This window comes from Peromyscus leucopus, chromosome 8b (assembly GCF_004664715.2).
Source record: "Peromyscus leucopus breed LL Stock chromosome 8b, UCI_PerLeu_2.1, whole genome shotgun sequence".
NCBI classification, from domain to species: Eukaryota; Metazoa; Chordata; class Mammalia; order Rodentia; family Cricetidae; genus Peromyscus; species Peromyscus leucopus.
Genome location: NC_051086.1, coordinates 3,427,921 through 3,448,317, shown reverse-complemented (window position 1 = coordinate 3,448,317; position 20,397 = coordinate 3,427,921). Strand labels below are relative to the sequence as shown.

Here is a 20,397-nt window from a genome sequence, read left to right as displayed (position 1 = left end):
TTAATCCCAGTGCTCTAGAGGCAGGTAAATCTCTGTGAGTTCAAGGCCAGCCTGTTCTACAGAGGAAGTTCCAGGATAGTCAGGTCTACACAGAGAAACTCTGTCTAGAAAAAAAAAGTTTCAAATAATATTATCTTTTATGAAGCAGAAATATCATCTATTTTACTTTAAAAGACAGGGCGGTTTTTTTTTCTTTTTTGTGGTGCTGGAAATTGAACCCAGGGCCTTGCTTATGATAGGTAAGTACTAACATACATAGCTCTACCCTAGGCTTGAAAGTCAGTTATCATCATTGAATCTGTCTTAGAGTTTCTATTACTGTGACAAAACACCATGAACAGAAGAAATTGGGAAGGAAAAGGTTTTATTTAGCTTACACTTCTACGTTGTAGCCTGCTGTGTAACAATCTTTTTGTACACTATGAATATGTATTACTCTTATTGGCTAATAAAAAGCTGATTGGCCAATAGCTGGGCAGGAAGAGACTGAGTGAGAGAACAAAAGTAGGAGAATTCTGGGAAGAGGAAGGGCAGAGTCAGAGAGTTGCCGGCAAATGCAGAGAAGCAAGATGATAATACTGTACTAAGAAAAGATACCAAGCTAGGTGACTAAGCTTAAATAAGAATTATGGGTTAATTTAAGTGTAAGAGTTAGCTAGTAACAAGCCTGAGCTATCTTCTGAGCATTTTTATTCATATTCAGCCTCTGCGTTGGTTATTTGGGAACTGGTAGGCAGGAAAGAAACATCCAACTAATATGGCGCCCAACATGGGACCGAAATGTCAGCATAAAACCTGACAAAGCTTAAAAAGGGATTATAGACACACAAAAACAAAATCAAGCACAGCTTCTTGGTAGCTGCTTTTCCTTGGGTGGGCTCTGTTTGCTGGTGGTCAGCAGAGGTACAACTCCTTTAAGAGAGGGCTTCCTGGCTTGGTACTAGTGCAAAAACAGGCAGCTCTTTTGAGAGTCTCTGCTGCCAAACACTTAAATGGTGTTTGTGAGCAGTGGGCAGCACAATATGTGGTAGCAGTGTGGACCCAGAAACTTCTCAGAGTTGGGACAGTAAACATGGCTCCCAGAGCTGGCAGTAAACATACCTCCACCATGAGGCTAGCTCTCAGGGAACCAAGGGGGAGAAGCCAGCACAAGAACACCATGATCTAAGTTTCACAACAGGTTTTTGTTGTTGTTGTTGCTTGCTCATGCAGACAGAAAAGGTTACAGATACACAGTAAGGACAGATTCAGATGGAAAAAAACCTCTAAATGGGTTATAGTGTTAAAAAAAAAAGGCTTGGGAAAGAGAAGAGAAAGACTATATACAGTCTTAGATTAAAAATATAGATATTGAAAATAATAAAATAAAGTCCTTAAAAGGGGGAGTAAAGTAATATAAAGGAAATAAGCCACATAAAGATAGAAAATACACAGAGTCTGAATTATGTATATTATTGTGTTATCTTTAAAATTTTTGACTGCTGAGACCTTACATTATAGAAACTGCTAGATTAAACCAATGTATATATTTTTAAATTATCTTGATTTCAAAATTTAAGTCAAAAGATATGTCGCTTTGGGAGAGAGGTTATGTTTTTGTTTCCACAGAAAATGAGAGGCTATGGATTCATTCCAGGTTAAGGAAAATAAGGTTTGATTGAGGAGGACCCCCTGAAATCCTGACTACAGACATAAAAAATAAACCTACAAAAACCACAAAAATGTAGCATATATTTTACCTGCTCAAACACATAACAAAAAAATCATCTTTAGCTGACTTGTGTACAATGCACAGTTTACACTTGTATTACTACAAATATGTATGTTACCTTTAAAAGTTTGTGTATTTTCAGAGCAAGGAAACCAGACACTAACAAACTAACAAAAACCGGATGGCCCAAATGATCCAACATCCAGAACACCTTCAAGGCTGCTGACTGAGATGATCCAGTCTCAAAGAATACTACAGTCAGGACTTGACCATAATCCTGAATTTTCTCAAGGTCCCCCAAAGATTACCAGCACCCCCAATCAACAGGAAGCAGTCTAGAGAACTATGCCCCCATTCCCATAAAATGGATTATAGATGTTTGTCTTTGTTTAGGGGGGTTGGTTACAAATTATTCTTGGTCATAGTAAAAAAAAAAAAACTAACCAAAGGAGTTAGATTCAAAGATCTCTTTCTAAAGGAAAAAGGGGGATAGGATATAGAAATGATATGATAAAGGGTAGATTATTGAATCTACTTTAATCCAAAAAAAACTATTAATCTTAAATATTTTACATTAGTATGGATTTTGTATTTTAGTTTATTGATATAAATTTATAATTAATTTTGTTATACTATATGTATATTTCTACTTTTGGGGTATTGTGCTTATGCAGCTCATTTAAAAGTATAATATATAATTAAGAAATATAGATTATATTTAGTTATTATAATAGTCTAATTAATAGTCAGGTATGTTTTCAAGGTCATACACAGATATGTTTAGATAGATGGTCTTCAAACACTTCAAAGACCTACAGAATATGGCATTTAATATTTTTAATAACCTAAGACTTTTCATGACAGTGAGACATGTCTGCTCCTGGAAGCACCAATCTACTTCAGAGAAGATGATAGGCATCAAAGAAACTCCATATGGAGCTTACTTTTCTTATGGCATAAGCTTGCCATTAAAGCAAGAAACTGCCCTTGTCTCAATTGCTGACAATATACTGTCCAAACTGAACTAGCAAGCTGCAAGAAAGGTGATTGTCAAACTTTGCCAAGACAAGGTAGGACAGTCCTCCCGAATTCCCTGCTTCACAGGAAAGTCTGTCAGATATGCTAGGCCTGTAGGCCAGAGTTAGATGCCCCAACATTACAGAGGAACTTTGAGTGACTGTCCAGGCAGTGAGATGTCCCTGTTGTTAGGCAACATTTCACCCTTCTGGGGTCTTTGATGGAATTGAAGACAAGATAGTTATAGTTTTCCCTAGTTACGATAAAAGGTAAATTAGGTACAAAACTTTGAACTCACAAATATAAGATAGATAATATTTTCTCAAATACAAATGGACTGGATATTTTAACTGTAATTCTTACTTAATAACTGTTCAGTTATATATACAATTTTACTATGTTAAAAAAAAACCTTCCTTTTTAATTAAACAAAAAAGGGGAAATGCTGTGGAATAATCCTTCTGTACATTGTGAATATGTATTGCTCTTATTGGTTAATAAAAAGCTGACAGGCCAGTAGCTGTGCAGGAAATATAGGTGAGACAGCCAGACACAGAGGACTCTGGGAAGAGGAAGGGCAGAGTCAGGAGAGATGCCAACCATCTGCCAAGCAAACAGGACATGTAGAAAATGAGGTAACAAGCCATAAGCCATGTGGCAAAGCATAGATAGAAATATGGGTTAATTTAAACGTAAGAGTTAGCTAGTACCAAGTCTGAGCTATTCACTGAGCATTTATAAATAATACTAAGTCTCTGTGTGGTAATTTGGAAGAAGCTACTGAGACAGGGAGTGGGGAGTCAGGACAGAAAAATGTCTGACTACAGTAGTCCCTCACTGAAGGAAGCCAGAACAGGAACTCAGACAGGGCAAAACCTGAAGGCAGGAACTGATGCAGAAGCCATGAAGGGGTACTACTTACTGGCTTAACCCCCCATGGCTTACTCATCCTGCTTTCTTATAGAACCTAGGACCACTAGCCTAGGGATGGCACCATCCACAATGGGCTGGCCCTCCCCACACTAATCACTAATTAAGAAAATGCCTGAGGTGGCTCTCTGTGAGTTTGAGGCCAGCCTGTCTACAGAGTGAGTTCCAGGACAGTCAGAGCTACATATTGAGACCCTGTCTACAAGAGAGAGAGAGAGAGAGAGAGAGAGAGAGAGAGAGAGAGAGAGAGAGAGAGAGAGAGAGAGAGAGAACACCTGGTCTTATGGAGACATTTTCTTAACTGAGGTTCTCTTCTTTCAGATAACTCTAGTTGTGTCAAGCTGACATAAAACTATCCAACACAGAATATATTTTTGTTATGGAAACTTTTAATTATGGTTTATTTATATAAAAACTTCTTTCATAAATCACTGTTAAGGCAAAGAATATCTTTAACTACTATAGAGCTTAACTTTGTTAACAATAGTTATTTTTTACAAACATGAATTTGTTAAAAAATAATGTCTACTTACCATCTATTTCTAACTACTTTGGTAGTTTCATCATCAATGTTCAATGTAGAAATGTAAGCATAGAGGATGCCATAGAAAGGATCAGCTTTTCCTTCATTTCTCAGAGCTTTTACTTTCAACTGTTCCACTGTATAGACATCAACTATTGTGTTTACTAAAAATAAAAACAAGTATTACATTTCTATATATGTTCTCAGATAGGGCAAAGGCTTATGTCCCAACAGAAAAGCAATGAAATACATGGAAGACATTTAAGTAGCTAAGACAACAGAATAACACTCTATTAGCTATTTAAATGTGATTATATAGTGGATATGAACATCACAAAATAAGAAAAAGAATAAGAAATTAAGCCTTTATTGAATGAAGAATTTCTAATTATCAAGTGATAGCATTAATACGGTAAGAAGAAAGAAGCTATGCCAGACACTAGTAGTCTAGATCAGTACTCTAGCCCAATCATCATCAGAGAGACTTCTTCCAGCAGCTGATGGGAACAGATGCAGTACCCACACCCAAACCATAGGCAGAGCTCTGGGAACCCTGCAGAAGAAGAGACAAGGACTGTAGGAGCCAGAGGGGTTGAGAAGACCAGGAGAACATGGCCCACAGAATAAACTAAGCAGAGCTCATAGGAGCTCACAGAGACTGAAGCCTGCATGGGTCTGCACTAGGTCCTTTGCATACATGCTGTGGTTGTTTAGCTTGGGGTGTTTGTGGGATTCCTAAGTCTGAGAGTGGAGGTGTGTGACTCTTTTGCCTTCTTTTGGGACCCTTTTCCTCCTTCTGCATTGCCTCATCCAGGCTTGATATGACATGAGGGTTTGTGCCTAGCCTTACTGCATCATGGTATGCCATTTTCCATTGATATCACTGGGAAGCCTGCTCTTTTCTGAAAGGAAACATAGGAGCAGTCGACCTGGGGGGAAGGAAAGGTGGGGGGACAGGGAGGACTAGAGAGAGGGAGGCTGTGGTTGGGATGTATTGTGTGAGAGAAGAATAAATAAAAAGAAAAAAATTTAAAGCTAAGCCAGGCAGTGATGGTGCATACTTTTAATTCCAGCACTCATGAGGCAGAGGCAGGAGGATCTCTGTGAGTTCAAGGACAGCATGACCTACAGAGTGAGTTCAAGGACAGCCAGGGCTGTTACACAGAGAAACCCTGTCTCAAAACAAAAAATAAAACAAAATAAAAGCTAAGAAGAGTAGGGCATGGAGACTCATCCAGAACATCTGAATTACATATATAAATATATACATATATGAGTTGAATTCAGGGTCTCATGAATACAATACTTTCTGCCAAACTCTGTGAGCAGTGCACTTGCCTGAGAGCAGATTGGCTAATTTTTTTATTTTATTTGCATTGGTGCTCTGCCTGCATGTATGTCTGTATGAGGGCTCAGATCTTGGAGTTACAGACAGTTGTTAGCTGTCATTGTAGGTGCTGAGAACTGAACCCGGGTCACCTGGTAGAACAATCAGTGCTCTCAACCACTGAGCCATCTTTTCAGCCCCCAGATTGGCTAATATTAAGATAAACTCCTCCATTAAAAAATTAAGGGCTAGAGAGATGACTCAGTGGCTAAGAGCACTACCTGCTTTTGCAGAAGACCTAGGTTCAATTCTTGATACCCACGTGGTTGCTCACAACTATCTGTAACTCCAGTTCTAGGGCATTCAACAGCCTCTTACGGATTCCACAGCTACACATGATACACATGCATACATGCAGATAAAATTCCTATGCGCCAGGCAGTGGTGGCGCATGCCTTTAATCCCAGCACTTGGGAGGCAGAGGCAGGCGGATCTCTGTGAGTTCGAGGCCAGCCTGGGCTACCAAGTGAGTTCCAGGAAAAGGCGCAAAGCTACACAGAGAAACCATGTCTGGAAAAAAAAAACTCATACAAAATAAATTTAAAAAAATTTAAAGCCAGGTGTGGTGGCTCACACTTTTAATCCCAGCACTAGGGAGACAGAGGCAGACAGATATCAGCCTGGTATACATAATGAGTTAATTATAGGCCAGCCAGGGTTACATAGAAAGACCCTGTTTCAGAAAAAAAAAATTAAAGCAAAAGAAATCAAAAGAGGAGCTAGGAATATAATTAAATGAAACAACATTTGCTTAGAATGCCTGAGTTCTGGTTTGACCCCCAACAGTGAAAAATAATCTCTCTCTCAATCTCTCTTTCTCATCTAGAAGGTCACTTACAGTTTATGGATTCTCTCAAGTAACTGTCAATTTCATCAGCCACATCTGTTTCTTTATTTTCTCTTACATAATTCAGCAGAATATTGGCTTCTGGTGTATCTTAAATTGAAAACGCATAATAAGGAAAAAGCCAAATAATTATCTTTTAAATTACTACAAAGCATCTAAAATTATCTTAAGTGTAAAACACGATACCACATAAGATCATAATCCAACAGATTTATCATTAAGCCATTAACACTGTGAGGCAAAGTGAATCCATATGGAAAGATGTTGCGGCTGTTGCTAGTGAAAATGTGGTTGGTATAAGACTCTTTTCTGTTTTGTTTGGTTTTTCAAGACAGGGTTTCTCTGTGTAGCCCTGGATGTCCTGGAACTCACTCTGAAGACCAGGCTGCTTTGAACTCACAGAGATCTGCCTGCCTCTGCCTTTTGAGTGCTGGGATTAAAGAAATATGCCACCACCACCACCCAGACTCTTTTAAACTGAAAAATGTGAATATATAAAAGTATCTGGAGGAACAGACATGCAAAATTACTTCTAGGTGTTATGATTATCGATTATTTGTATATTCCTTTTTCCTTTTCATTATTTTATTCATTTCCTGATTAAAAAATAATAAGGTCCCAACAGATGGCTCAGTGGTTAAGAGAGCTTACTACTCTTGCAGACCCAGGTTGGGTTCCTGGAACCCATGTGGTGGCTCACCCCAGCTGTAACTCCAGTCCCAGGGGATCCAATGCCATCATCTGGCATCTGAAGGCAACAGACGCACATGTGGTACACATATATACACAGAGGCAAAGCACTCACACATAAAATAATAATAAATATAAAAAATAATTTTATTAATTTGTTGCTATCATTGTGTGTGTGAGTGTGTGTGTGTGTGTGAGTGTGTGTGTGTGTGTGTGAGAGAGAGAGAGAGAGACAGACAGACAGACAGACAGACAGACATGATGGGGGACACATATGCCACTATGCTCATGTAGAAGTTAGAGGACAACTTTCCTGAGTCAATCCTCTACTACTTATACACAGGTTCCCAGGAATGAACTCAGGTTACCAGACATGGCCAGCAAAATTTTCAGAATATGATATTCTTTTCTTTTCTCTTTTTTATTTACTTTTAAAAACTGTATTTGTTAGACAGGCAGTGGATATGCAAATCTTTAATCCCAGCACTTGGGAGGCAGAGGCAGGTGGAGCTCTATGAGTTTGAGGCTAGACTGGTCTACAGAGTGAGTTCCAGGACAGTCAAGGTTATACAAAGAAACCCTGCTTTAACCACCCACAAATGTATTTGTTTGTCTGTGTTGAGGAAAGATATAGGTAGCTCAGGCTGATCCAAACTCAGAATCTTCATGTGTCAGACTTCCAAGTGTTGGGATTATAGACACACACACACACAACAATGGCTAGCTTATTTTTGTTGTTGGTGGTGGTGGTTTTGTGTTTTGTTTTTGTTTTTGTTTTTTCAAGACAGGATCTCACTTGTAGCTTTAAATTCAGACAACTGTCTCTGCCTCTCAAATGCTGGAATTAAAGGTGTGAAACATCAGGCCTGGCTCCATGGCTAGCTTTAAAAATGTCTTTAATGTTATTTTAAAGCTTTGTCCCTCAAATTAGAATATGAGTTTTCTCAGGAGTAATTATGTGGTCTGCCATAAGGCAAGAAAATCATTTTGAAAGGGTCTTCACAGGATTCTAAAGCCCATCAGTCCCAAGACCCCAGCCTCCAACACAACTCTTTAGTTGCAGAATCCACTTGAACATTCCACTATTGTGCTGATAGTGCCTAGACCCCTCTAACTCCCTCAGGCAGATGTAGGAGTTTTTTCCTCCTGCCCCATTACATATGTCCTACCACTATTCTCTCTCAAATCGAGGGTATATTTCTCATGACCAAGGGTTGTGCTTTTTCATCGTGTATACCAGTGTCCAACACCATGACTATCCTTACATCCATCTGACCTTCCACTGTCTCCTGTCTTGTTCTAAAAAGGACTGACATTATATACATAATTGGTGCATAAAAAACATTCTGTGAGTATTTGTGAATTAATGGGTGAATGAATGAATGTTTTAAAGTCCTACTAGAACTGCTAGACATTGAAGGGGAGCAATTGCTAACAGAGCTGCAGCAGTCAAATCAATGGACACCTTAAAGAGCATGGCTCAGACTGTCCATAGGGAAGACAGAATTCCCTCCCACTCTAATGAATACTCTCAAGGTGGGAAAACCACAAGGAAAAAGGGAACATGTTATCTGTGATAAATATCTAAGCCATTTCTACAAGGTAGGTAGGTGTGGCCCAGGAAATTAAAATATGTCTGATTTAAAACAACCAGCCAAGTTTAAACACCTTTATAAATAGTCTGCTAAATTTACATCCTTGACAAAGTAAATTCAAGAACTGTGTTGTACAACATAGTGTCTATAGATAATAATATCACATAATAGGATAGTATGTTACATTCAATTCTTAAGAAAGATTTCTTTGTACACACCTTCAATACCAGCACTTGGGAGGCAGAGGCAGCAGACCTTTGTTAGTTCCAAGCCATTGAGTGCTACACAGTAAAACCTTGTCTCAAAAAAATAAGATTTTTAATTATATGCACATATATGTGTCTGTACAGGGTATAGCAGATGTGTGTGTAGGTGCCCACATTGGTCAGAAAAGGGTATCGCACCCCTGGAAGTTGCAGGTGGCTGTGAGCTGCCTGATGTGGGTGCTGGGAACTAAACTCAGCAGCACATTCTCTTCACTGCTGAGCCTCAGGCTGCATTCCTAAAGAGCACTAAGAATGTATTTTGTGTTTCACCACAAAAAGGTGAATATTGTGTCGTGGTTTGGATATAAAATGGCCCCAAAGCCTCATTTGTTGTATGATTAGTCCCAGGCTGGCGACATTATTGAGAGGTGATTAGTTCATAAGACACTGACCTCATTAATGCATTCATCTATTGATGAACTCCTAGCTAAATGGCTATCAGGAGGCGGGGCCTGGTTAGAGGAAATCATTAGGGATGAGTTACCTCAACATTCCTCAGCTACCATTAAGTGAAAAGCTTTTTAAAATGTAACCTGCAGTTTGGTTCTTAAATACATTGTACAAATATTGGCATATGTTCATGACCACTTCCAAAAGAATGGAAAACAGAAAGCATTTTACCTGGATTAGTTGTGATAATGGTTTTTGAGATTACTGTTGCTGCCATGCAGTTCTGAAATTTGTTAAAATTTATTCTTACATCTGAGGCAAATATTACTGTTTGGGGGAGAAGCCATAAATTTTTAAAGTTAATATATGAGGGATGAAAATGATAAATATTTTCAACACAATCTTAAAATTATAAGACCTGTTTCTCTTGGCATCCAACTCTGTGCAAGTAGAATGGATTCATTATCCCAACTGCATTGTTTAAAAAGAAGTGAAACAAAGTGAATACATTAGAAAAATCTGGCTGTGACATATTTACACCTCCCCTCAAAAGAACCCCCAAAACAGAAAAACGAAAAATGCCTTAGTGACTGGGGTTAACAATTTCCAGGTAACCAAAGAGGTTAAGACTTCATACTTTAAATTTTCTAATTTATTACTACTATGTGTATATGTGTACACACATGTGCTTACACATATACACATGTAAACACGTGTGTACACATATACACTCAAACCACAACATATTCATGGAGGTCAGAGGACAGCTTCATGGAGTCAGTTTTCTCCTTCTACCTTTATGTAGACTCTGGGGATCAAACTTGGGTTGCCAGGTTTGTTTGGAACATGTCTTTACTGGCCAAGTCATCCCCAAGGCCCAAGACATCATCCTTAACACTTATGCAAGAAGTTGGTTTCCAGCATGTACTAATCTCTAACATCTACTCCACAAGTCCTTTATTTGCCCAGCACTTGGTTACTTAGAACTGAATGATTCAAGGCCTACAATCTTCAAAGCCAAGTCTTCTAACCACTACAGTTGTGTCTCCCAAACGGATACATAGCTCAGAGGACTCGATAGGTAATGGCACTTGCAGGCAGAGGCATCAGGAGTCATAATCTTCAAGACTTTAGGTATAGCCTATTCTCCAGGGTACCAGTGAATCTCAAAAAGTTTGACTTGCTCCTCATCAGTGAACCCCAATAAAGCAACACTATTTGTTATGAAGCAGAATAATAAAACTTGTCACAGTGGAGTACCTCTAAGTGAATCTATGCCATCTAAGGTTGCATACAGAAAAATCTCATCCTTCAAGAAAGAAGTTTGCTTTTTCAAGTGTTGCTCATCTCTTATTATTATACCTCTTGATACAACTTTTTTTATAAAATGAAAGTTTTCTGTCTCAGTGATAAGAACAAGATGTCACAGTTAGTGACAGATGTGGGAGATTACCATGTCATTGTGAAAGAAGGCTCTGTTTCATCGAAGAGTTTAACTTCACACCTCTGGCCTTTTCTTCGGTCTGAAGTTGTAAAGTATTTTGGCTCTCCAACCTTAGAAATTGAAGAAAATTATTGTTCCTCTCCTACAGTTGTGAAGGTACTTAAATATAATCAAATAGTTTCCTTTCGACCATGAAATTCTAAATATTAACAAGAAAAGAATCACTAATAAATATCTGATTATCTGAATGTACTTTCTGCCTAAACTAGGTGTACTTAGCTAACCTTATAAATTTGGACACTTTGAAGAGAGAATACAGATAGATGTATGTGCTCAAAGGGTAAATGAATAAAAATTATTTGTCAAGATACCAGGACAGCCAGGTGTGGTGGCAGACAACTATCATTCCAGCACTCGGAAGACTGAGGCAAGATTGCCATTGAGTTCAAGGCCAGCCTGAGCTATATAGCAATATACTGACTAATACATAAAGCCAGGTGTGGTGGTGCAAACCTTTACTCCGAGTACTTGAGAGGCAGAAACAGGTGAAGATCTTTGAGTTCAAGGCCAGCCTGATCTACATAGCAAGTTCCAAGACAGCCAGGGCTACACAGAGAGAATCCGTCTCCAAAAAAAAAAGCCTAATTAACTAGCTAAATGAATGAATAAATAAGAGAAAGAGAGAAGGAAAGAGAAGAGATAAAAAGAGGAGAGAAGAGAGGAAACAGGGGAGAGAGAGAGAGAGAGAGAGAGAGAGAGAGAGAGAGAGAGAAAGAGAAAGAGAAAGAGAGAGAGAGAAGTAAGCATCTCTGGTGGCCTCAAGGAAAGGCCCCAAGAATAGTCATTTGACCCATTTCTAAGCTAGACTGAACACTGTGGGAAATATCTGAAGAAAAATGCAAAGGCTCCATGAAACAGGATCTTCAAAAGAAGGTCAGAAGAAACTTAAGGCCAGAGGCTAGGAGAGGTCAGCCATAACAAGGGAGTAAGTAAAATACTGACAGTGGGGTTGACAAGTCAAATGGGGAGCTAAAAGGCATAAAAGGGGTGATATGACGTACAAAAGAGGGTGCCATGCTCATGGGGGTGAGGGGAGCTGTTTCGAGGTTTTACATGCAAATGATAACATTATTAAAGGACTTTGAGGAAACAACTAATGGTTGTCTGAAATGGCCCAGAGAGTGATTTTGCCTAAATTTTAAGATTGTCCTATAGAGTCTCAGATTCTCTATCCTAAACAACAATTTTCTGCATGTGCTATATTTTTGTGAAGGTTTACTTTTTGGGGGTGGGGATTGGGGGTACATGGAGCCACACTCCCAGCCCTTCAAAGTATACTTTTGAGGTCCACCTTTAATTTTTTGTAGTGCCTTTGTCTGTTCAACTCTAAACTCAGAGCTCGTCACAGTTACTGAGACAGATGCTGATGTACAGAAGCTGTGCTAACTCCTGACTTGTGTGGACACTGTGCTCTGCTGCTCACCAGCACCTTACCACAGCAGCTCCCACTGCAGTCTGCTAGGTCTTCCCCACCCCCTCCATCTGAGCCACTCTGAGGACACACGCACACAGGTGAGTCCTTGACTTGTCTGAAGAACATTATGGCTGTTCATGTCAACAAGTTTATCCTTTTTATTTATTTATGTCTTTGTTTAACCCAGTATACAAAACTTTCATATACCTAATGGATCACTTATAAGTATAATCGTGCATGCTGCAATTAGCAATCAAGTATGATTTTATTTTGTTAGTGATTCATAGATAAAATGCTAATTTCCTTATAATGAGAAATGTTATTTTCTTAATTCAACTTACTACCAAGGTAAAGAGAAAAAATTGTCCCATCTGGTGCTTACTGCATTCTAAACATAAATCAGGTGACAGAGTGCCCTGCCAAAATGCAGGGAACTTTGCTAAGGTTTTAACTTACTGATTTTCTGACTTACCGATCTCACAGCTGCAAGCACATTAATAATCCTCCCATCGAGACTGTGGCCATTTGCAACAATGTCAGCCAAAGAGTAATAATCTCGAGATTCTTTAACAGGCAAGTGTATCAAAGAAAGTAACTTGGTATCCACTTCATAAGGGGAACAAACTTTCACTATTGAGTGATTCTCACTGAGCAATAGTTTCCAGTTGCTAAGTGAGGAAAACACAAAAGCCAGCACATTATTGTTAATTAAAACAATACTTTGGTTCACATTAAATTATATAGGTAGGTGTGGGAGCCCACATTTGTAATCCCAGCATTTGGGAAGCAGGTCTAATTTGCAGAAGGACTAATATATGTTCAAGGCCACCAAGGTATAGGTAGGGAATTCCAGGCCAGCCTGAGTTATAAAAGCAGACCCTGTTTTAAAAAACAAAACAAAATTACATTCAGTTACTTTTTGTTGGAATTTAGAGTGCACTAAGAAAGTTATATTTTTACTATTAAATTGTTGTGAGGTTTTTATTTTATGTGTAAGAATGTTTTACCTAAATCTGTGTCTGTGAACTATGTGCATGCAGTGCCAGTAAAGTCCAGAAAAGAGTGTCAGATCCCTTGGGACTGGAGTTACACATGGTATGAGTCACCATGTGGGTGCTAGGAATTGAACTCAAAGCCTCAGGAAGAGCTGAGCCATCTCTCCAGCCCCTATATTTTAACTCCTAAAAACATCAAATAATACTATAAAATAATAATATAAAATATATTCTATATAATGTATTTTATATCAGTCTTTAAATATTTCTTCAGTGAAATAATGTTCTTTTAATTAAGAACATACATTGAGAAATAATTTTTTTCTGTGAGTTCTAATCATACTAATTGTAGGACCTTGCCCAAGACTTGAAGATGCAGATTCCTTTTCTGTTAAACAGGATAAAAACTACTCTAAAGCTTAAGATTATAAAAGCCTGAGGTCTTCTTTGTCAAAAATTATATGTCCATAGGTGTGTGGGTTAATGTCAGGGTCTTCAATTCGATTCCATTGGTCCACATGTCGGTTTTTATGCCAATACCAAGCTGTTTTTATTACTGTAGCTCTATAGTAGAGCTTGAAGTCAGGGATTGTGATGCCTCCAGAAGTTGTTTTATTGTACAGGTTTCTTTTAGCTATCCTGGGTTTTTTGTTTTTCCATATGAAGTTGAGTATTATTCTTTCCAGGTCTGTGAAGAATTGTGTTGGTATTTTGATGGGGATTGCATTGAATCTGTAAATTGCTTTTGGTAAGATTGCCATTTTTACTATGTTAACCCTGCCTATCCATGAGCATGGGAGATCTTTCCATTTTCTGACATCTTCTTCAATTTCTTTTTTCAGGGACTTAAAGTTCTTATCATATAGGTCTTTCACTTGCTTGGTTAGAAGCCAAAAGTGTACAATGGAAAAAAGAAAGCATCTTCAACAAATGGTGCTGGCATAACTGGATATCAACGTGTAGAAGGCTGCAAATAGATCCATATCTGTCACCGTGCACAAAACTTAAGTCCAAGTGGATCAAAGACCTCAACATAAATCCAGCTACTCTGAACCTGCTAGAAGAGAAAGTAGGAAGTAGTCTTGAACGCATTGGCATAGGAGATCACTTCCTAAATATAACACCAGTAGCGCAGACACTGAGACAAACAATCAATCAATGGGACCTCTTGAAACTGAGAAGCTTTTGTAGAGCAAAGGATACGGTCAACAAGGCAAAGCGACAGCCTACAGAATGGGAAAAGATCTTCACCAACCCCACATGTGACAGAGGACTGATATCCAGAATATATAAGGAACTCAAGAAATTAGACATCAAAACGACCAACAGTCCAATTGAGAAATGGGCTTTAGAATTAAACAGAGAATTCTCAACAGAGGAAACCCAAATGGCTGAAAGACATTTAAGGAATTGCTCAACATCCCTAATCATCAGGGAAATGCAAATCAAAACAACTCTGAGATACCTACCACCTACGCCTGTCAGAGTGGCTAAGATCAAAAACACTGAAGACACTTTATGCTGGAGAGGATGTGGAACTAGGGGAACTCTCCTCCACTGCTGGTGGGAATGCAAGCTTGTACAACCACTTTGGAAATCAATATGGCGCTTTCTTAGAAAATTGGGAATCAATCTCCCCCAAGATCCAGCTATACCACTCCTGGGCATATACCCAAGAAATGCTCAATCATACCACAAGAGCACTTGCTCAGCTATGTTCATATCAGCATTGTTTGTAATAGCCAAAACCTGGAAACAACCTAGATGCCCTTCAACTGAAGAATGGATAAATAAATTGTGGCACATATACACAATGGAATACTACTCAGCAGAGAAAAACAATGACATCATATGGTTTGCAGGCAAATGGATGGATCTAGAAAAAATCATCCTGAGTGAGGTAACCCAGACTCAGAAAGACAAATGTGGTATGTACTCACTCATAGGAAGATGCTAGATGTGGAACAAGGATGACTGGACTGCTACTCACATCACCAGTGAGGCTACCTGGAAAACGGGACCCCAAAAAAAGACACGGAGAAATTGACGAGATCTACATGAACAGCCTGGTCATGAGTGGGAACAATGAAGGGCGACGGTCGTGGGGAAGAGAGTGGGAAATCCTAGCTGGATCAAGAACAGAGAGGGAGAACAAGGAATAGGAGACCATGGTAAATGAAGACCACATGAGAAGGTGAGAAGGGGAGGAAGCAGAGAGCTAGGGAGGCCCACGGAGATCCACAAAGATACCCCCGCAAAAGACTGCTGGCATTGGTCGCGAGACGGCAGGAACTGACCTACTCTGGTGATGGGATGGCCAGACACCCTGATAGTTGTGCCATAAACCCCATCCAAGGACTGAGGAATCTGAATGCAGACATCCACGGCTGGGCCCCTGGTGGAGAACTGGGAGTCTAATTAGTGAGAAAGAAGAGGGTTTATATGAGCAAGAATTGTTGAAGCCAAGGTTGGATAAAGCACCGGGACAAAAAACCAAATGAATGGAAGCACAGGATCTATGAACCAAAGGCTGAGGGCCCCCAACTGGATCAGGCCCCCTGAATGCGTGAGACAGTCATTTGGCTTGATCTGTTTGGGAGGCAGCTGTGCATTGGTGCCTGGTCCTGGGCTCGTTGCATGAGTTGGCTGTTTGAATCCTGGGACTTATGCAGGGACACTTGGCTCGGTCTGGGAGGGTGGGGAATGGACCTGCCTAGACTGAGTCTACCAGGTCGACCCCGGTCCTCAGGGGAGACCTTGATCTGGAGGAGGTGGGAAGAGGGGGTGGGCTGGGGGGAGGGGGGCGAGAGGGGGAGAACAGGGGAATCTGTGGCTATTATGTTGAACTGAATGGTGTTGTAAAATAATAAAAAAAAAAGTTAATAATCAAAAAAAAAGCCTGAGGTTTCATTTTTTTAAAATATTTATTTATTTTATGTGTGCATTTTTCCCTCTGCATGTATGTCTGTGTATCACATGTGTGCCTTGTACCAGTAGAATTCAAAAGAGGGTATCAGATCCTCTGGAAGTGGAGTTATATGGATGTGAGCCCCAGTGTGGGTTCTAGGAACTGAACTTGGGTCTTCTGAAAGAGCAACCATTGCCCTTAACCACTGAGCCATCTCTCTAGCCCCATATCAAGACCTTGACCTGGACATAATTAACACCATGCTCTAACCAATTGAGCTAACTGGCCAGCCATCATTATTTCTTTTATGACTGATTGCTTTACCTAAGTACCTGGGGTCAAGAATTCCGTTTTGCTTACTTCTGTAGTGCTATATGTGAAGTAGATTTAGAACTCTCACAGTGTAGGGGACCTGGGGTTCCCATTTCCCTGTATCAAGCTCCTTTCACAAGTCTTGACAAACCCTCCTCCACAGAGCTCTGGTCCAGTCCCTCCTTCCTACTTTGCCTTAGTCATTCACACTATCACTTCTCCAAATCATTGCCCTTGTCTCCTGACTCATCTCCTCTGTGACTCACCCTACAGTCAAATTGATCTTCCTAAACTACAGAATAGGACATTATTCCCCAGATAAAAGACTTTCTGTTCCTACTCATCCCTAAGAAGTGAATTTAATCTGAGAAGTATTTCTGCTTCTCCCTTTCCTCACCCACTCTGTATTCCACCTATGCCAGATTATTAGCTATGAAACTTCTATTTTAGGTGAAAAATGTGTTGAATGCCAGCAGTTTCCTATTTCCCAACCTAAAAGTTAATTATTCTGGATATTCTGGAAAATGCCAGGAGATTTCACATTTGTTGGGTCTGTCTAATGTGTCCCTCCAACCTCCCATACATATTTACTAAGAATCGATTATGTGCCTTTCTCTAATCTAGGAATGGGGAGAACAGTATACAAGATACACTTAATCTCATGAAGCTCATAAAAATGAGCAGGGATCATAAGGACAATAAATCAAACCATCTCAGAATGTGACCTGGATTACAATGCTAAGAGTGGGGAGGAACGTCTTGGTGAGTTACTGAAAGGGCTTCTATGCACGAGAGGGTCAAATGAGGTAACATTCCAGCTGAGACACTGATAACCCAGAAAAGCCAATATTCAAGTAGATAGGAGAATGTTCTCTGCAGAGGGACAAGAAAGCTGAGCGGATCTTAGTGCAGTGAGTCCAGGTGTTCATGGAAAGGAAAATCCTCAGTGTCTGCAGAGACAAGCATGAGTGGAGGTCAGAAGAGCAGGTGTTCGTGCCATAGCCTGCCATACTCAGCCGGAGCCATTTATAGAGCAGCATGGAGTTAGCTGGCACAGGATCACCTTGCAGTGAGGCTTCCTCCTGACTCCTTACCCCAGCATTATTTGGAAGGGCTGATAGGGATGGACTGTAGGTAATGGATAATTCAGGGTACAAAATCTCTGACCCTCCCCATTGGGTCCTGCTCCAAGGGGACAGGCCACTTGTTTTGTTGTTGTTTTGGTTTTTTGTTTTTTGTTTAAATGGTTAAATACTTTATGAATTTACTAACATTGCTGAATTATTGGTTTAAAAGTTGGGAGTTGGCTCAAACTCTATTATAGAGCTATAGTAATAAAAACAGCTTGGTACTGGTATAAAAACCGACATACGGACCAATGGAATCGAATTGAAGACCCTGACATTAATCCATGCACATATGAACACCTGGTTTTTTACAAAGAAGCCAAAACTATACAATGGAAAAAAGAAAGTATCTTCAACAAATGGTGCTGGCATAACTGGATGTCAACATGTAAAAGATTACAAATAGATCCATATCTGTCACCATGCACAAAACTCAAGTCCAAGTGGATCAAAGACCTCAACATAAATCCAGTTACACTAAACTTAATAGGAAAGAAAGTAGGAAGTACCCTTGAATGCATTGGCACCAGAGACCATTTCCTAAATATAACACCAACAGCACAGACCCTGAGCACAACAATTAATAAATGGGACCTCTCGAAATTGAGAAGCTTTTGCAGGGCAAAAGACACAGTCAATAAGACAAAAAGACAGCCAACAGAATGGGAAAAGATCTTCACCAACCCCACATCTGACAGAGGATTGATCTACACAGTATATAAAGAACACAAGAAACTAAACATCAAAATACTAAACAGTCCAATTAAAAAATGGGCTAAAGAGCTAAAAACAGAGAATTCACAAAACAAGAATCACAAATGGCTGAAAGACATTTAAAGAAATGCTCAACATCCATAATCACCAGAGAAATGCAAATCAAAACGACTCTGAGATATCACCTTACACCTATCAGAATGGCTACAATCAAAAACATCAATGACAATCAATGTTGGAGAGGATGTGGAGCAAAGGGAACACTCCTCCACTGTTGGTGGGAATGCAAGCTTGTACAACCACTGTGGAAATCAGTATGGCGGTTTCTCAGAAAATTAGGAATTGAACTACCTCAAGACCCAGCCATCCCACTCTTGGGCATATACCCAAGGAATGCTGATTCATACCATAAAGATACATGCTCAGCTATGTTCATAGCAGCACTATTTGTAATAGCCAGAACCTGGAAACAACCTAGATGCCCGTCAACTGAAGAATGGATGAAGAAAATGTGGTACATAAACACAATGGAGTACTACTCAGCAGAGAAAAACAATGAAAACATGAAGTTTGCAGGCAAATGGATGGAACTAGAAAAAATCATCCTGAGTGAGGTAACCCAAACCCAGAAAGACAAACATGGTACGTACACACTCATAAGTGGATTCTATATATAAAATAAAGAACAATCAGACTACAGCCCACAGAACCATGGAGGCTATAGATATAGCATGAAGGTCCCTAGGACAACTGTAGCTTATAATAAATTTCGGTTTTACTCAATTCCTGAGCAAGCCTCAAGGAAACATCTCACTATTAAGATAAGAATACATACTGTATCAAGCTAATAATAGAAAAATTAATTAATTAATTTTAAACAATAAAAAATAAAAAGAAAAGAAAAAATTGAAATATTAAACAAACAAACATTTTACTAAAGTAAAAAAAGGGAGAACTAGGGACTCATCATTCCTCTCCACATTCTATTCTTTCCCTTGTTTTATATATTTTAAATTTTTTATCGGTGGATTCTGCTGGAGTATCCGATACAGATAAGCACTGGAGGGCCCCTGTTGCAAATCACCCTCTGGAGCGATGAAAAGATCTTTCTACTAGCACGTGGAGGAGACCCGATCTAGTGTTGGTGTGGCCTGGGGTTCTATTTATGTCTTGCCTCAGGACAATGAGGTTCCTCTTTGGATTCCTGAGCACTGAACGTGCCCTGTGGCTGCTGCTGAAGCCCAACAGGACAGAGACCTAATGGGTCTTCATGAAAAAAATCTACCCTTCTGATGCCAATGGAGATTGAGAGCCCAATATGACCAGCTTTGGCAAGCATTAATGTAAGCCTAGGAACTATAGCCATGAGATTGGATTCTCCAGAAGAGCTGCCAGCTAAAGTCGTGCTGGGATCAAGAAAAATGGGCCTTGGCAGTTCGTCTTACTGGAGTTGTATCCATGCCAGTGGATGTCCACACACTCCAGAAGAGAATTTGACATTGCTGCTGCCGCTGTTGCTGTTATAGCAATGGCGGCCACCGCTGCTACTGTTTCTGGGATTACCATTTCATAATTGCTTACTACAGCTAGCACAGTGGAGACCCTGGCAACAAAAGTAGCTACCACAATTAGTTAATCTTCCATTCTATTGGGCATGATAAATTTAATTCAGTAGTTATATACATCTCGATTGGCTTTGAAAATTATAAATTTATAAACTCAAGCTCCAGTTGCTTTTGGGATACTATCTTACAAGGACTCCAACGTACAGTATGGCTCATTAAGGAAGGGAATGGTTCAGTTGCCTTTAGCCTACTGGCTATGGGTGAGATAGGACCTCTGTGGGTCTTTTCTGTGTTGAACACACAGATTGCAAGCCCAGTGCCACTTTGAAATCTTTGGCAGCAGTTAACTCTGCAGCTCACACACGATTGAGCCTGTATGATAACGAGTTTTCAGAGACGGGTAATTCCTGGGGGGCACTCACCAACCTAAGACAGAGCACCTGTGTGGCCTGGGCAAGTGTCTCCATGACGGGTAAGATGACCTGCTGACGTCCCACGCAAC

General features: G+C 39.8%; 1 protein-coding gene across 2 annotated transcripts in view; it reads right to left on the bottom strand.

The window, feature by feature from the left end:
* Positions 1-20,397, bottom strand: part of LOC114680775 (meiosis-specific with OB domain-containing protein) — a 51,030-nt gene that overhangs the window by 8,734 nt on the left and 21,899 nt on the right. For both annotated transcript variants that reach the window (XM_037200796.1, XM_037200797.1), the window contains exons 6-11: positions 12,747-12,942; positions 10,810-10,910; positions 9,775-9,827; positions 9,588-9,683; positions 6,407-6,505; positions 4,192-4,345 (exon numbers count right to left, since the gene is read on the bottom strand). In XM_037200796.1, the coding sequence (XP_037056691.1) occupies positions 4,192-4,345; positions 6,407-6,505; positions 9,588-9,683; positions 9,775-9,827; positions 10,810-10,910; positions 12,747-12,942 (699 nt within the window). The remainder of the gene's footprint in view (positions 1-4,191; positions 4,346-6,406; positions 6,506-9,587; positions 9,684-9,774; positions 9,828-10,809; positions 10,911-12,746; positions 12,943-20,397) is intronic.